This window comes from Kryptolebias marmoratus, linkage group LG3 (genome assembly GCF_001649575.2).
Source record: "Kryptolebias marmoratus isolate JLee-2015 linkage group LG3, ASM164957v2, whole genome shotgun sequence".
Lineage (NCBI taxonomy): Eukaryota > Metazoa > Chordata > Actinopteri > Cyprinodontiformes > Rivulidae > Kryptolebias > Kryptolebias marmoratus.
The window spans coordinates 13051987-13069636 of NC_051432.1; the positions used below are offsets into that span (position 1 = coordinate 13051987).

The 17650-nt window shown below is 46.1% G+C and overlaps 3 protein-coding genes across 5 annotated transcripts in view; 1 reads left to right on the top strand and 2 right to left on the bottom strand.

The window, feature by feature from the left end:
* Positions 1-1143: 1143 nt before the first annotated feature.
* foxe1 (forkhead box E1) lies at positions 1144-3576 on the top strand. Its single transcript, XM_017411570.3, has one exon. The coding sequence runs from the start codon at positions 1568-1570 to the stop codon at positions 2663-2665; it is 1098 nt and encodes a 365-aa protein (XP_017267059.1). The 5' UTR covers positions 1144-1567; the 3' UTR covers positions 2666-3576.
* Positions 3577-4616: 1040 nt separating this feature from the next.
* spag5 (sperm associated antigen 5) lies at positions 4617-15377 on the bottom strand. 3 transcript variants are annotated; one of them, XM_025004102.2, is made up of 25 exons: positions 15272-15377; positions 14506-14568; positions 14293-14415; positions 12094-14207; positions 11807-11999; positions 11595-11711; positions 11412-11504; positions 11169-11303; positions 10954-11073; positions 10777-10869; positions 10467-10601; positions 10251-10344; positions 9989-10136; positions 9863-9913; positions 9536-9710; positions 9226-9359; positions 8903-9071; positions 8648-8789; positions 7102-7357; positions 5770-5902; positions 5586-5666; positions 5350-5499; positions 5151-5225; positions 4970-5050; positions 4617-4778 (listed from the first exon to the last, which is right to left on the bottom strand). In XM_025004102.2, exons 2-25 carry the CDS (start codon positions 14542-14544, stop codon positions 4707-4709), a joined length of 4923 nt encoding a protein of 1640 aa, XP_024859870.1. In that variant the 5' UTR covers positions 14545-14568; positions 15272-15377; the 3' UTR covers positions 4617-4706. The 3 variants fall into 3 exon arrangements, with proteins under 3 accessions (XP_024859870.1, XP_024859866.1, XP_024859867.1); XM_025004098.2 differs by having other exon boundaries at positions 14287-14415; XM_025004099.2 differs by having other exon boundaries at positions 14287-14415; positions 14506-14612; positions 15272-15333.
* A 609-nt stretch (positions 15378-15986) lies between these two features.
* The window catches only part of trmo (tRNA methyltransferase O), a 5865-nt gene continuing 4201 nt past the window's right edge, over positions 15987-17650 (bottom strand). Inside the window, exons 5-6 of the mRNA XM_017418457.3 lie at positions 16514-17086; positions 15987-16343 (exon numbers count right to left, since the gene is read on the bottom strand). Of these exons, the coding sequence (XP_017273946.1) occupies positions 16099-16343; positions 16514-17086 (818 nt within the window). The 3' untranslated portion in view covers positions 15987-16098. The remainder of the gene's footprint in view (positions 16344-16513; positions 17087-17650) is intronic.

Here is a 17650-nt window from a genome sequence, read left to right on the forward strand (position 1 = left end):
CCCCCCCCCCCCCCCCCTGGCCTCGTTGAGTCCCGGGCCTCCTTACCACCTGAGCTGCTCAGAGTATTGGCTCGGCTTCCATTGTTGGAGCTAAAAAACTTGCTTAAAGTCGGCTTAAACGCCTTCCAGGGCCCCGGCGCCGAACGCACTCATCCACTGAAACCAGCATTCCTCTGAAGTTTGAGTCGAAGCTCTCGTTTGTTTGTGCCCGGCGCACGTGTTGACTGAGTCGAAGCGTGTTTGCCAGAATCAGGTCGACTCCGAGAGAAAATCCATTGTCGATGTGCAACCATCGATTGGTTTCATTCAAATCCGCCCAGTGGCTCATGAGCGATTCAGCTAAAGGACCCGTTGGCGTACATTGGGGATGACTCTCAGCTACTACCCCCACCACGTTCACCAATCGACCAATCGATCCACGCGAATCGTCCGCCTCGCACAGCAGCGAGCGGTGACACGCGAGCGCTTACATTCCCCGTCTCTCAGGTTGCGCCCGGGCTTCATGATGATGGCCTTTACTTTGCATGCCGAAATCACTGGAGGGCCTTTTGTCTGGAAAACATTTACATCTCTTAACACAGCTGGCTGGGCCAACCACTGGCACAAAACAAACAAGGAAGCGAGGTAGAAAAACAACTCATAGGTTAAGTTACCACTAAAGAGGCGCTTTAGTGCTAAACGTCAAAACAACGTGGACCATTTTAGATTTTTAAAATAAACTGAGGTCGGCTTTAGAGACGCATTTGAATATAAAGAGGAAACTATATTTGTTTTAGACTGTTTGGGGTAATTTAAACTAAAGGGAAAAAAAAAAGGCCTCGTTTGAATAACTGATGATTGTAGGTTTTTTCTTTTAAAAAAAAAGTAAAAATTACTTAAACTGATTTTAGACATTTTTCTGAACTCATCAGGAAGGCAGAGACTCTTCTCTTTTCAGGTTATGATACACGCAACACAGCCTCATTAATAAATAAAATACTTTAATATATGTGTACATATATATATATTTGCCAACAAGGCTGTCAGATTTTGACGAGCATGAACAATAGGCCCGTATAAAGTCGAGGTATGCTGAGAGCATGTGATGCTCCGGGGGTGTGGCCCTCGAGGTGCTCTGCAGAGGTAATACACTCTTCAGGTAACACGGAGTGACTCATTCTCTCTCTCTCACACCTCAAACACCACAAATGGCACTCTCGCGACTCGATCCTTCTTCTTCTTCAGGCTGACACCCCGAGCTCCGCGGAAGAACAGAGCTGAACCGCAGAGCCGCGTCCAGAAACGACAAAGTTCGATCTCAAGACTTAAGTTTCTCCAACTGAAGATTTGCTGGATTTGGACTCCGGTGCCTTGTCAAATTCGAAGAAAAAGGGAGGAAAAAAAAGAGGCTTTTAAGCGAGATTACTGGCGCAGATGTCTTGTTTTGATCTCCGCTGTCCAGGATCTAATTTGGTTCCACACCTACGAGGAACTTTCCCAAATCTGTGGAAGAACTAAAGCTTTGCAGCTTCTGCAGTGAATTCTCGTGACAATTTGCCACTTTAGCTGTTTTTTTTTTAATCTCTCAATGACAATGCCTGTGGTCAAAGTGGAAAAAGACTCTCCAGCAGACAGCACCGTTCCTTCCTCCAACCCTTCGCCGCAGACAGAGGAGCAGCCCAGAGGCAGGAGGAGGAAGAGACCCCTTCAGAGGGGCAAGCCGCCGTACAGCTACATCGCACTCATTTCCATGGCCATAGCCAACTCCCCCGACCGCAAACTGACACTGGGGGGCATCTACAAGTTCATCACGGAGCGGTTCCCCTTCTACAGGGACAACTCGAAGAAGTGGCAGAACTCCATTCGCCACAACCTGACTCTCAACGACTGCTTCATCAAGATCCCTCGAGAGCCGGGCCGGCCGGGAAAGGGCAACTACTGGGCCCTGGACCCCAACGCCGAGGACATGTTCGAGAGCGGCAGCTTCCTGAGGCGCAGGAAGAGGTTCAAGCGCTGCGACCTGAGCACCTACGCGTCGTACGTGCACGACACGCCAGTGTTCTCTCCGGTCCAGATCACCCGGTCGGCTGGGTACTCCAACGCCGTCTACCCCAACATGACCGTCAGCCCGACCTACGGCCAGCAGCTGCCCTCCGCCTATTACCCCTCCTCGTCACCGCCCGGGTTCGGACACGGTCAGACCCGTATGTTCAGCATCAACAACATCATAGGACACCCGACCTCAGCCAGCATGCTGGCGGGTCAAGGGTCAGAGATGATGCAGCAGCCCAACCGGAACTTCAGCCCCGAGGGTCTGCCCAACGGATCGAACACCTGCAGCCTGGGGGCGCTGGGTTTCCAGACTCAGCCGTGCGGGGGGGCCCTGCCGCCCCGCGCCTCGGCCCACCCGGGGTTCACCTACTCCGGGCCGAGCGGCCACCCGCATCACACCCACCAGGGCTCCTACGGACAGGGCCACGGACAGGGGTACGCAGCGGCGGGGCGGATCCACGCCTCGGCTCACGGGCCCGCGGACGGCGTGGAGCACTACGGCAGGGTGTCCCCGGTGCAGCTGGGCTCCTTCTCCCAGTACAACGGCACAGCGGGGCCCGTCAGCAACACCGGGGGGTACCTGAGACACGCCTCCTACCCGGGGAACATGGAGCGCTTCGTTCCCGCCATCTGAGCTGCTGAAAGTGTCGAGCCAAGCTTCAGAGACTCAGTGAGACAGACATTTTTTTTTTACATTCGTGACGTTCGAACAGACTGGCCAGCTCTTGAGATGCAACTGTGATTTTTATTTTATTTTATTTTTTTAAATCTAGAGCCCGTTTTCAGGACTGACGGTGACTTCCTGTTAATTACAACCCGTAGGTTTCGATCTAAATGTAAAAAGGCCTCTTTAACTTTAAAATTACTTTCATTCCTGTGCATGGTTGCAAGTTTTTTGTTGTTGCCGTCGTTTTGGCGCAACTTGAATGGGTAAGTTAAATATTGTTGGACTTTGTAATGTTCATATAAGTTATTGTGCTTCGTGGTTAATGGCTTTTTTTTGTTTTTTTCCTCCCCCCAGTAAGTGGTTGGTTTGAACAGCCTCAGCTCTAATTCATCTGCATGTTTTTTTAGTTAATTAATATAAAATGCACACTTAAGTTTGCTTTGTGTTGTAAATAAAAACAGTGGAAAAAAAGCACCTTTTTCTTCAAAAAATAAAAGTCATTTGGTAATAAATCTTTGCAGCAACGAATGTTTCATCAATGCAACACAGATTTAAAGAAAGGTATAATCCCTTTAAGTAAAAAAAGGGGGGGTTGTATGTGAAGCAACCAGAAACAAAGCAAATAAAAAAAACAGGCTCGTGTTGCTTCAGCGTTTCAGCTCAGCTGGTTTGAAGAGCTGTCTGGAGCCCCCGGTGTCAGCAGCCACCGTGACCGTCCTCCCCTGTTATCACGACGAGACATCGGCGCTGCGCCTAAATCCACTAATCAGGAAAACGAAGCGACTCGTAACTCAATATTTGATCCCACTGAGACAACAAGAGCAGAGAGGCCTCTTCCCTCCTCAGCCTGCGCTTAGGACTCGCAGGGAAACAAGTCCTCGTTTTCTGCTGCCAGAATGAGAATTTAAAAAGATTCAGGCAGTTTTATTTTTGTAAGCATTGATGAATTTAAATTTAAAAATATGTTTCATATAAATTTAACAGCCTGTGTCACACAGACTGATATTTTGTTGGCTTCATTAAAAAAAAAAAACTCCATCTACAAAAGGAAACTAATTAGTTAGGAAACTAAATGTATATGTATATATGCACTAATTGTATTTATATATATATATATATATATATATATATATATATATATATATATATATCATTACTAATTACTGTAGGTTTCTGCTAATGTTTGAGCAGTGCATCGGGCATCCCATGAGTGAATATTTACAGTCAGGGTAAATGAACCATCTTTTCCTACAATCTGCAGCGACGAAACCCTAAACCTGACGCTCCTGCAGGGAAGGAAGGTTATTTGGTTTGATGCGGTCAAAGACAAATACCGAAAGGTAAATGTGTTCGTTCAGAGAGCTGATCTATGGCGGCGGGAAATCAGCTCTGGGCTAAATTGTGTGCTCAAAGAAAAAAAAAATTTAACAAACCTATTAAAGTTTGTGTTTTTGTGATTGGAGTGCTTTTATTTTTCTACACGAGGGGGAAAACTAACAGCATTTAAATGTGAGACGCATTTAGAGGAGACGCATTTAATGTTCTGATGACATGAAATTTGAAATAGATTTTAATTTGGGTTTAAATCTGGAGACTATTTCTGATCAGCTGGACTCAAATGTTTAAGATATCGAACAGATATTATATTTGCAGCGTGCCTTCACCTCCAAGCAGATGATTAAAGCAAAATGCCTTCAACAGCCTAAAAAAAAAATCATTTTGTCCTTTAATCAGCTTCCTGTTTGGATGTATTCAGAGCTCAGTGCTTCGTCTCCAAACAGCATTAATAAAAACAGTAAATCTTCTCATCATTACTGTAAGAAAACAATTAAAAGCTGATATTTGTATGGCTTCCTTCACCTTTTTTTAGATAAAATTTAAAATATAAAAAAAAGAATAAAACAACAAGGACAACTCCTAAAACTTAAATGTATTTTATTATTGTTGAAAAATAGCAGAGTTTCGAAGATAAAAGTTAAAAACATAAATAAAATGGGACACAGAAGCGTCAGCCGATGTATTCGATCAGCTCCTGGAGTCGTTCACAACTTTTCATGACTTCTGGCAAAGACTGCAGAGTCTGCGTGGAGAGAAAAATAATCACTTCTGTGAACTAAATTATCTAAAGACTAATAACAGAATAAAAAATATAATAGATTAGGACCATTTAAAATCTATTTTATTCATTTTTCAGTCTGTTCGTCTTGCTTTTTTCCCCCGTTTTCGTTATTTTAAATAATTATTCTAATTCTGTAAAACAGAAATCCTCACCTCTCTGACTTTATTCATCATGTTGTTTAACATCTGAAGCTCCTTCTGACTTTTCTGCACGTTGGTCTGATGGATGAGTTGCTGCAAGAGATGATTAGAGTTTCGTGAAGATCCAGGGTCCAGTTTTTTTGGTGTTTTTGTTTTTTTTGTTTTAGCGACGCGGCGTGCGACCGGTACTTACGTGTCTCTTCGCTCTCTCGAGGAGTTTACCTCGGGCCTGCTCCGCTTCCTGAAGGCTCGCCTTCAGCCTCTCCATCTGACGATACGATCAGAGATGTTTACAGACAGATCGGTCAGAGGGATTGCATTTATCGAATAATAAAAATAAAATGAGATTGAGATGAGATTTTTTTGAGGGGCTCGTGATGATGAAGTCCCACCTCCTTCAGCAGCTGGATCTTCTCCTCCACGTGATGGACTGCGTCAGCCGAGCGCCCCCCAGACTTCCTCAGCTCGTCCTGCAGGAGCTGAGACTCGACCCTGGACTGCTGGAGAGCGCGGCGGAGCTCAGCCACCTCCTTACGCAGCTCCTGGAACGTTCAGAAAAGTCATAAATAACCGTTAACACTGGTCTAAAAACCAGGGTCGACGTGGTTTCTGTGTGTTTATCTCCTACATTGTTGTCGGTCTTGTGTTTGGTTAGAATCTCCTGGGCCTCCCGAACGTCTACCATCAACTTCGTCAAAGTTTTCTCATCCTTTAAAAGAAAAACAAGAGACGACGAGGAGGGGGGTGATGCTTTTTTAAAACCTTTGGGTCCATCTGAGGTGTGTCGTAGTCGTAGCGACGAGTGTCCTCACCTGAGCCTTCTGCTGCAGCACCTGGTTGCCTCTCTCAGCCTGGCTCTTCAGGCGGCTCAGCTGCTGCTTCAGCTCCAACACCTCAGCCTGATGGCAGCCGCTGGCAGCCTGCTGCTCCACCTGCAGGCCGCGGCTGGAAGCACACCGCTCACCATTAGAGGAGCCTTACAGATCAACGTGGAGCAGTACGGACCACGTGTGGTGGGACGATCCCCACCAGAAAGAGCTGCTAGTCCTGATTCAATCAATCTGAACATCAAACCTTTTCAATCTAAAGGGCCATTTCTGCTCCTTATAAATAAAGATAATTTGTAAAAACACTTATTGGGACATTATGGTCTGTAATAAATTGACATTTATTTGTATTTTTACATGTTAGGACAAAAGAAAAGACCAAATTTATGAAAAGTCTTAAAAGAACCATTGTGAAAATTATTAGTATACCTGAAGAACTTTTAAATAATAAAGCATTTACTGGCACATCAATAAATTATTAAAGTGAATATAACAATTAAACCCGTTTATTAGAGCAAACATATTAACTATGTCAGTTTGTTGGATATTTAATTTGACTTATTACAGTAAGAAAGGCAGAAACGTTCACCTGATTCAGGGTTTTCTTGTAATTATTACTTCTAACTCCATATTTTTATAGGACACTGTACTTTAATGTGTACCGTCTGTGTTTCTTCCCTCAGAAACTTGCCTCAGATGAGTTAAAAATGTTCAACTTTCTGGTGGATTTCAGAGAAAGAGGACGCTGCGTGACAGGAAGTTAAATTAACGAAGTGGCTCACGAACTGATGCTTCGCTCCTTGTGTTATTTTAACTCTGTAAAACAGCTAAAACTAGCCTTTTCTACTGTGGTTCTGAATGTAAACGATGTTTGTTTTCAAAACGCCACTAAAGAGGCACAAAAGACCCGCATGGGGCCCGAGAACCGAGGGTTGCAGAGCCCTGCTTTAACCGAACTAGAAGAAAGTTTGACACTAATAAACAGTCTTTAACTTTTTGTGTGATAACGCAGCATTATTAAAAGGTGATTGCATCAAAATGTTCCTAAAATTAAAACTTAAAATGAACTAGAGAAGGTTTTTGCAGATACATTTCTTTAAAATGATAAAAAAAAGTTAAAGAAAACAAACAGAAAGTGTGAAAATGTGACGTATTTTTACATGAATTGTAAAATAAATGTTTGGAGGAAGGTTCAGACTGATGATGTGTCAGATATGATTCCTCTTCATCATCAAAGATCCTAAAACTGAGATTCTACTTGAAGCAGCTGTGAACACGTCAGACTTCCTCTGCTCCCTCCTCACACGCGTCACTCACATGTTGGCGTGCAGCTCCTGCAGCTGAGCGTCTTTGTGCCTCCGCACCGACTCCAGCGCGCCGGCGAGCTCCGAGACGGTGCTGCTGAGGCCGGCGAGCAGTTCGGCCACGCCGCCACCGCTCTGCCGCTCCTCCTCCTCCTCCACCACCTCCTCCTCCACCTCAACGCCCGGATTCCTCCCGGGAGTCAGAGCTGCGATGCAGGTGAAGGCGCTCGACTCGCTGAACAAAGTGTCGCCCTGCGGCTCGGGGGGATCTGGTCAGAGCGGACAAAAAAAACAACAACCGTGTTTTCAGCTGGTAGCTTCATGTCGTCTGACTCGTTTATATTTATATTCCAGCTGCAGCCAAGATGCCAGTCGTGCAGATCAGCAGCTTTGGGTGTAAAATGTTTCATAAAGAGAAGGACAAAACAGAAAAAAAGGAGGGATTTCAGGTTATTTTCACCCGCTGCCATGAAAGGCAGGCAATAATGTTGCCTTTGTGTTCTTGTTTGTCTGTTAGCAAAATATTTCCTGAACCGCCAGACAGATTTGAAGGAAACAGTGGTTCTGCAAGTTTGAATACGGTTCAAATTAAGAAAATAACGAACCGTATTAAACATTTCCTGCAAAGTAACAGATGTTATTGTCATTTTTTGCCAAAAAGATTGAATCTGAATCAAAAAACTACAAGAAACTAGAATCAGGAGCAGAGAAACGGACAGAGCGTCTGTCATCACACAGCAGTTCTGTCGGAACTACAACAATTACACGTTCAATTTAAGTGTTTTCATTTTAATGGAGGAAGCAACAATTTTACGACGGAACTAAATGTATTTAAAGACCTAAAATGGAAACTCTGGACATTTAAAGGCCTAAAATTGACATTTTTCGGCAGGGTCTTCATTGGATGCACGAGGTGCATCTAGAAATTATGAAGTTCTGGAGGCGTTTCAAGACGAACGCCACAACTAATCAACCTTAAACACACAGGAGAGCTACGACTCAGTCAGGTTTACAGATATTGACCTACAGTCTGGTGTGGTGGGAGCTGAGCATCCTCCAGCAGATCACACAGGTTCTTGTGACATCAGTTGCTCATCGCGTTATTTTTAAGATTCAACCAAAACATCTTTAACTAGGTCACATTTCAAGATAAGACGAGCTCAGCTTAAAACCCTGGTGTATAAGAAGGTGCCGGGCCTCACGTTTCCCTCCAGAAAACACTAGATCTTAAAGATTTACCATTAAAACACAGCTTAACTACTTTTTAAAAAGTTGCACCCAACAAGCTAAACCAGTTGAAATAAACGGTTACATGTGAATCTCACTAAAACAAGTCTGTGTTTGCTGGACGCTACAAATGTGCTGCAGATCAGAAAAACATTATATCAATGTTCATCCTTAAAACTGGCATTGTGACGATCAGGTGAAGCATCTTTCTCCTTAAAGGAGTTATTAACGAGCATCTTTTCTAAACAAAAGCTTCCTAAATGAGCCTCGTAGGTGAATAAACACTAATGTTTCCTCTTTGTTCAGAGCCCAGATGTGATGAGTTGAAGTACCCGACGCAGCGGACGAGTCCGTCCTGACGTCTTCGCCTTTCTCAGCACTTAGCGCCACCATGACGCTGTCGACGAAGGAGCTAGAGGGGTGGCGACGCTCCACGCCACAGAGAACCTCTGACTCCTTCTCCTGGTCTTGTTTCTAAGGAGGAAAAGAAATATGTGTACGTTTTATATACCGTACAGGTTTGTTTCACGTGTCCAACAGCCTGTTCCTGTTCATGACAAGAGCCCAAGAAGCATTTTCCTGCTCACCTGCTCGCTGAGAGCGGCGTGCAGCTCGTCCGTCAGCCCGCGCAGCGTGTGATGCAGCAGAGTGATCCCAGTGACCGCTTCGGCCATCTTCTCGCCCAGCTCCGTGCGAGCCGCGTCGGCTGCAGAGCCCATCGTTTTCAGCTCGTCGCGCAAATTCCTGTTCTCGTCTCTGAAGCACACGGAGAAAAAAAAAAAAAGGTGTTTTAATTCGTTCAGTGTGCTGGAACAACGTTAGAGCAGCTCAGCTCAGAAGTATTTTACATTTGAGCAAACTGAACCAACTAAAAACTCAGAGAGACGGACCGGAACGAAGGAAAACCTACTGAAGTCTGCAAACTTCTCCTCTAAGGTCCTCGCACTCGATGTTCCTCTCCCGGAGTGCCTGCAGGTTCGTCCTCAGCATCCGTTCGCTTTCAGCCACTTGCTCCCTCGCCAACTCGTTCTCCATCTGCAGGAACTGAGGGGCCCGCAGATAAAGACCAGGTTAGACCACAAACCCACCAAAAAAAAAATAAAACGCAATCAGATAAAATGCATCCAAGACGTACTCTGCTCAGCCAAATCACTGAAAAGTGTGAAAAGAGCTTTTTTTTTTAAAACGTCCAATAATGAAAGAAAACGAGCAAGATTAACCTCGTTCATTTCCTGCACACCGCTGAGCTGTGCGCAGACCTCCTGGAGCTGCTGGAGCTGCAGAGCCTGAGACTGAGAGAGGGTCTGCAGCTGCCCCACTCGGTCCTCGCTCTGAGCCAGAGCCCGACTCAGCTCGCGCTCACGCCCCTCCGACTCCTCCAGGGACGCCGTCAGCCTGGATAAACGTCAGAAACAAAGACCGAGGAGTCACTGCGACACATCCAAGCAGTCTGAGCCTTCAAAAGCACGCTCCCTTCCTTAAAACATTAATATTTTACTAAACTGACCTACAGCTATGAATGTTACGATGGTATCGGCACCACTTACTGGTTTGCTCTCTCGTTGGCTTGTTGGATGTCCTTCCATGACTGCTGCAACCTGAGGAGGATAAAAGTAAAAGAAGTAGTTTATTTTTTAAATTCTAATCTTGATCTCCTTACGAGCGGGTCATACTTGGTCGTCTCAGCAGCGAGCGCCTGCTCCAGGAAGGTGTAGGACGCCAGCGTGGAGGAAATGGTGGCAGACAACTCCGTCGCCTTCCTCTCCAGCTGACCACTCTCCTCTTCCTTTTCTGATAGTTTCTGTCGCAGGACACCCATTTCTGACAAAGAACCCGGAGAGGAAATAAAGGGAAGCCAAGAAAAGCTGCAGTTATTGGACAGCAATCAGTCTGTAAGGAGGAAATAAAAATAACTAACTTTTGTTGTTTTTTTACCTGAGGACAGAATTGTCACCTGCAGGTTTAAATCACCGATGTGCTGTCTGGCAGCTTGGAGATTCAAATGAGTTTCTCTCAGCTCTTCTTCGAGCTATTGAGCGCGGGTTTGTAAAAGAAAAAAAAAAAAGAGAAAATACGAACAACTTGGGTCAAACAGGAGGGGTGGAGAAAAAAAAACAAAAAAAGGGTCCAGATTAAGAACGAACGCCTGACCTGCTCTCGCTCCTCAACAGCTCGGTCTCTTGCAGAGCGGTGTTCGTCCCTTTCTGCCAAAGCAGCAGCCGTCTTCTCGTTGAGCAGGAGGAGGACGGGGGCAGCTTTCTGCAGGAGGCTCCTGACGGCGTGGAGCTGCAACGAGAGGGGCGATAAATGCTCCACGCGTTCAGAGTTCAGAGGTAATGGTACGTGGGTATCGTTTTGTTTTTGTGGGCTAATGGGAGTAAACTACAACAGTTCCTCGTGTACAGCACAGGCATATAGGACATGAGATGCATTTAATGAACAGTTCATACAACGAACGTACTTCATTCATCAAACTGGAGTGCTCCTCCATGGTGTGGGACAAAAGATCAGAGGCAGAGCTCAGCGTTTCACCGCAAGCCTCGTTTAATGCAACCTACGCAAGTAAAGAAAGGACATAAATCAAATCTAGAGCTTAACATACATTAAAAGCAGTTTCCTCTTCGCCGACTCTGTGTACCTGCTCTGGATAGGTTCGGCTTAGGGCAGCCAGGAGTTCCTGCTGTGATCCAACACTTTTCTCCAGAGCCGAAATGTCCGCAGCGCAGTGAGTCCTTAGCTGTTCCATCGCCCCGAAGGCCTAAGGAGAGACCAGGCAGTGAACACGTGCTGCTAAAATACCACCAAAAAAAGCGACCAGCGTCCTAAAAGGCACATAGGAGGATCAGTGCTTACAGCATCCTTAGCTGCGAAGGCCTCCTCCATCTCAGTCCTCATGTCCTCCCTTTCTTGAAGAACCTTTTTTACTTTCTGCTTCATTCTCGCCTGCATCTCCTTCCACTTGTCGAACAGGGACTCCACGCGCTGATACTGATGTCACAGAAGAGTCGGGTCAAATGTGTTAGGACACAACACGAGGGGGAAAATGAGCTTGTCTGCCACGCCAGCAGAGAAACGTGCGAAGGCAAGTTTGCATACGTGAGAAACGAGGCTGCGGCGGTCCTCTCCGACGGCGTCCCGCCATTCGTTCACGTTAGAGAGAGCAGCATCCGCGTCTCCGCTCAGAGAAACCTGTTTTTCCATTTGCAATGAGAGACATTAAATGACGAAACACTGTCTTCTGATCAAACTTAAGGTTGTGTGGCTTTTGTAGCGTCTCACCATAGATGCCCTCGTGTCTTCCACAGACTGGACGAGGTCCTGCAGAGACCTCCCATCGAGCTCCAGCTCACTGATCCGGCTCAGAGCCTCCACGTACAGGTCTCTGTACATCGTGGTCTACAGAAAGCAAGCGACACACATTACAGCGCTAAAAACCACAGCATTTTATTAGTCCACGTTCCACCCTTGCTGTTGGCGTTCTGTGTGGTTACCTGACTGAGTTCGGTGTGGTCCGTCTGCACGAGTTTCTCCCTCAGGTCTGAGGGGGCGGGGCCCGCGGGCACGGGGCCCTGCGCCCTCGCCGCGGCCAGCTGTTGAACGAGGGCCTCCACCATGATCAGGCCAGACATCAACCTCTGCTCCAGCTCCTCCCGGGATAGACAACCCAAGCTGCCCGGAGCTAAACTAAAACCACATCAAGAAAAAAACGACGGTGAGAAGCTGCAGCGTAATGCCAACACGTGAAACAAACGGCTCATTCAGAGGAAGGAGCACTCACTTCCAGATGAGCGGGTCGGTCTCAGTGCAGGAATCCACCACAGAGAGTTCCCGCTTCCTCACAAACGTTCCTGATGTATTGAGGCTGCGGTCGGTCAGCTTCGGAGGACTGGTGCCGACGCAGACGCTGTGAGGTTCTCTGCGTGAGGGGGCCGCGAAGACGGCAGGAGGTGGGGCAGAAGCACCCGTAGCTCCCATCTGTCCAGAGGCCAAGATGAGGAACTCCGCCATCTGTCGCAGCTGCTGCTGGAGTTGACCCTCTGGGATCAGTGGAGCATCCTCTGACTGCGGCACAGCTTGAGTCTTTCCCCCCGAATCCGCTTTCTGTTTGGTGGCCGAGCCTGGCTGAGACTTGTAACCTACCGCCGTGGAGTTGAACAGAGGACGGGGCATGGGGCTTCCCATGTGCTCTGCCCATAACTTAGAGGGATCAGCGTTAATGTGGGACACCAGGCTTTTGTCACCTTCAAGAGCAAAGTTGTCAGCCAAGAACCTGTTCAGAGGCAGATTCCCAGGAGTTTTTAGTAAGGACAAAGAAGCTCTCTTTACTATAGGACTAAGGAGTCCTAACTGCACAGCTAGGGGAACGGAGGGACACTCTGACAGGACTTTCAAAACATCAGGGAGGTCCTCTGCGGGTTTTTCTGTTGAGCTACAAAAGGCTGGCCCATTTGCAGATGAGCCAAGAGCACTGTCTTGTCCCTCGCTGGATTCAGGAGGTCCATTAGGGAAACATACTTGCAACAGATGATCCAGCCGCTCCTGAACTCCTTGATGTGCAGGACTTTCTGCTGAAGCTGCGAGGCGGCTGCAGCCAGACCTTTCAGCTCCGTGAACCACTGAAGGCACCACGCTGTCCTCAGAATGTTCTGTCACTTCTTGCACTTCATATTTTACCGTGACATTATTTGCAGCTTTTAAAGATGCATTAGTCGGTGAAGATCCGATATCAGCCGGTGATTCAACCACTTCACCGGTCTCCAGGTGGCTGTTAGCTCGTTCGATACGATCCTGTGTGAGTGACGTGGACGCAGAGTCATCGACGGGTGGACAGTTTTCCCACTGGGCCTGAGGCGGAGCAGGGAACGTCTCTAAATCCTGGTCATCATCAGACTTTCCATCCTCAGCTGCAGGTAGGATGACGGAGCCTTCATGTGCAACATCCCGTCCTTCGGTTAACAACAAGCTCATTCGTTCAACTCCAACAACTCTAGAGCTGCATGAAAACCCCTCCTGACTGGTGGACCTATTTTTTATGGTGCAGTACGGATGATCACTGCTGTTTTGCACACCATCGTCACCAGCCAACGCACTTTGATCCACACTTTGATCCACACTGTGACGGTGCGACTCACAGCCGGAAACGCTGCGAGAAAATGTTAGAGGAAGAGTCTCCTCCAGAAGTTCAGAGCTCGCTGGTACTTCAGCCTCACCGCCTGTGCAGTTGAATGACTCCAAGGTTAATCCGTTCAGCTCATTAGCGAGCGTTTCTGACTCTTTTGTCGTTTCAGGAAAGGTAGTGAAGGCAGGAGTTTTCCCATTTTCCCCGCCACAGTAGGGATGATCCACATGCTCCACCTGACACAGCTGGGTGCTGTCATCGGAGGAGTTAACGAAGTACGTGTCGTTGTGTTGTGATGAGTTACTGACGTCTGTCACGGGCAGAGGAATGGTCTCCTCGTGCAGTCTGGTGGTATCTGAAAGTTCCACCTCACCTCCAAAACAGACGAAAGATTTTAAAGTGACTCGTTTCTCCTCACTGCAGTCGGCATGAGATGATTCTAAGTCTTGTGCGTCTTCTTTCCCATCCACGTCGCCAAAGGAGAAGGCACTGCCGGAAACTTCGCAGACATTAACCGCACTGATGCCAACAGAGTGAGGCTGTTTAACGTTAGGGTTGTAATAGGGGTGCTCGATGTGATCACAGCACGACTGCTCCATCAAGCTGTGAGAGATAACTGAATCTTCAACCTCGCCACCAGCACAAATAAAAGATTTATATGTCACATCTCCAAGCCCGGAACCCGTCTGTGTCCCATCAGGGTGGGTAAGTATCGTTTTGGTCAACTGAGAAGCGAGCAAATGGGGCTCGGAGTCGCAGAGAAGAGAGTCACCCTGTTGATAAAGAAGTGTTGCATTAAAGTCACGAATAAACCTAAAAACAATTCATATTTCCATATCTGAATAAACCCACCATTACCATTTTCCCAGCATCCCCACCGAGCTGAGACTTGGACTTGAGCCTCGATGATGGCGTTGACATGTGTAGGATCTCATTGTTGAGGCTTCTGAGCGGCGTCCGCTCTCCGTATCTGCTGGACGACTAAAATCCATAAAGATCGAATGAATCACTGTTGGCTTGTTTGCCCACTGATAACGTCACAACGTGCAAGGCCGAGTGTAAAAGCCTTACCAGGTCTTCCCCGCTGGAACCTGACTTCCTGGAAGACATCGCCCCGACGTTCTCAGAAAACAGCTGCAGAAGAAATCGACAGGTGCTTACATCTGTTTTTATCTGGGCTAAAAACAAACAAAAAATACAGTCGCCTCACGTGAATAAAGTTTCATTCTGTTTAAGTATGTCTGAAATAATGAAATACTTCAATGTAAAATCTGATTTTGCACACTTTAAACATTCCTCCTGCTCATACAATTAGTCACTTCGTAATATAGATTTGTTGTAAATAAAGGGGGGATAAATTCACAGCACATCTATTGAGTTCAACTTCAGTCTTGAAGAGTTTTTTTAAGTACAAAATTATTGTTTTTATTGATTTTCCACCTTTGTGGTCAGCACCTGTGTACTGTTTTCTGGGATTTTGCACTTCAAGGTGGAAATAATCCTCCCAATTACAACTAAACTTGCGATTTCCACATTAACAGAGTTACTTTTTTTTCCTGTTTTCCAACACAGAAACTTGAGCAATTCACCCAAATTCAATAAAAGAACGTGACAAGATGTGTTTAGTCAAAAAATCTGTCTATGACTTGAAAACAAGCTGAGCAAAAACTGTCATCTGACTCAGTAATTATTAGCAGTCCGGTAGAAAACATAAAGTGAAGGAGCAACGTCACTAAAAACGTTACGTTAGCTTGAGCTAGCTTACGTACACACGCAGATAACGAACACCTAATTCACTGTCGGAGGGTGAGAGTTAAATTATATGAAAATAAATTACCTTTCTGTCGCTAAAACTTCAACCGGTTCTACAACGGCAATAACAACAAGCTGCCGTCAACCGCGTTTCATTCAAAAACACAAAACTCGGTGCTCCCATTGGTCCGTTTCTCTTCTTCTGACGCACTCAGTGAAACACGCAGCGCCCCCTCGGGTCGTTTCTGCCCCCTACAGGAGCAACACGGAACTACAACCTGGCGTTAGCATCATAGGCTAACATGCTTATGTAAATCTGTGGGCGGTGGAAGATAGAGAACAGCCTCCTAAACTCCTCAGTGTTCTGTGACTTATCACACCGGTCTTTATTATTTACAAAAGACCTTTCACCTTTAGTCTGGGTACTTTTTTCAAAAAAATTATGTGTTGCTTTGAAAACCATCTGCAGATTTCTTTTTTGATACTTTAGTTATGTCTCGATTTACTTTGCTGTCAGATTTACTTTTGGAGTACCGCAGGGCTGCTTTGACTATTTACCTATAAAAAATTCAGTATCCATTCACCAATTCTAACTAAGCAAATTTAAAAACAAAAACGTGTTTGTGTGTTTTTTGAGTCTCGACCTTAACAGGTTCAGTCTGCCAACAAATAGCAACAGAAATGTATAAAGTTCCCATTTGTACCCATTTATAACACCAACAGAAACTTTTTAATTTACTTTTATAACGTGAACCAATAATATGGTTTGACACAAACATACTGAGGACAAAAAGAGGACATCTTCTCCCAAAGTGTTTTATTTGTTTAGCTCTCTCAGATTATCAAAACATCTTGATTAGAAGTTTTATTTTGAGCCAAAAATATGATTGAGGGGAAAAAAACTTGATGAAGCTATTTGTGCAAGTCTTCAGCTGTGTGATGTCCTACAGGTCGAACTTGCAGGACCTCGACAAATCCTTGTCCGAACCAGCAGGTGACGTCCGCCGTGTCGATGGAGAAGAAGAAGAGTCTATCTCGGCAGCGGGTCCTCCTGTACACTGACCTGGGGTCGGCTGACAGGACGCCCCTGATGGCAGCAGCGGCCTCCTCCGGACCGCGCAGAAACTTAAACCTGGGTCTGTCGCTTTCACGCCGCTCTGGATGAGACAGGATACATAAACGAGTGACTGCTTTTCAACAAAGCAACAACAGCACCCTCTTGTGGAGAAAAAAAACAAGCTTTTCTTTTGTTATCACCCATCATGTCATGTTTTTCCCTGTGTCGGCAAAAAATCATTGATGTGAATAAATTTTCTTATAATTTTACCTGCGAGGTGAGCAGGAAGGAACTCCGCCAGCTGCTTCTCAGCGTGAGGCGTGAAGCGCACATCCAGACCGGCGACAGGAGGCTCTCTGATCCAGCTGGCGATGGTGGCAGAGGCCTCCTCCCCGTAGCGAGGACGCTCGGCGGCGATGGACGTCGGCGTGGCTTTTGAACAGTCTGGAACTCTGTCTTTGCTCCTACGATCCTCCTGGGTTACGAAGACCCTGAGCTTGTCCAGCACACCGCAGACGTCTCTGGGCAGAACAGAACGTGTGTCTGCCTCGGATCGGTCTCTTCGAAGAGGAGTCCGTCCACCGTCGCCACCATCATCATCCGCCGCTCTTTGGTTTTCCATGTTAAACTGTACCCACTCATCAGAGTCTTCGTCGGGGTTTAAGCCGCTCGTGTTTTCGTTCACAGCCGCCGCCGCCGCCGGCAGGTCGGAGTCGGACTCGTGCTGCCGGGAGTTTAAAGCCGTCCTGCCGTCAGGAGAGTCGTAGTCTGGGATGTAGGGTTTGATGTCCAGGACCGGAGTGCCTTCAATCATGTCAATGTCCGACAGATGTAACGTGTCACCTAACAGAATAAAAGAATACAAGCATCATCAAAAACGCTTATATTTATATTTACATCCAGCAGTAAAACATTCAGATCAAATGAGGCAGAAAATAACAAATAAAATGCTCCTAAAGCTGCTTCTTATTCGTACTTTTATAACTTTTTGTTGCCTCGGTCACGTTTCTGAGACGTGCTGCTGCCAATAAATTCAAAATGACCTTTTCTTGGTTTAAACATTTGATATGTTTACTGTGTTCCACTGTAAATAAAATGTGGGCTTATTAGATTTGCAAATCATTACATTTTGTTTTTAATTTGCATTTTACACAACGCCCCATCTTTTTCAGAATTGGGGTTGTAAATAATCCACATAATTTAAAAAAATGGATATATATCAAGAATGATCAAATATTAATATTTTAGAATCCATTTCTTCTGTATTTATTTTCCTATTTAAAACAATCGTTTCCATCAGGAGATACTACAGGGTTTGCTGGTGTAGATTCTCAGTCATCCAGGCCATGGTAAATTCAAAAAAAGTTAAAAAACAAAAACAACTGGACTTCTATTCTGTAGCTGAAG

What these genes read in the sequence shown, in the direction of transcription:
- foxe1 (XM_017411570.3), top strand. Translation starts at nt 1,568, where the DNA reads ATGACAATGCCTGTGGTCAAAGTGGAAAAAGACTCTCCAGCAGACAGC.
- spag5 (XM_025004098.2), bottom strand. Translation starts at nt 14,544, where the DNA reads ATGTCTTCCAGGAAGTCAGGTTCCAGCGGGGAAGACCTG. An exon ending in GGTGACAATTCTGTCCTCAG is followed by an intron (nt 10,137 to 10,250) that starts GTAAAAAAACAA and finishes GTTCTTTGTCAG; the next exon opens with AAATGGGTGTCCTGCGACAG. An exon ending in TGATGAATAAAGTCAGAGAG is followed by an intron (nt 4,779 to 4,969) that starts GTGAGGATTTCT and finishes CTCTCCACGCAG; the next exon opens with ACTCTGCAGTCTTTGCCAGA.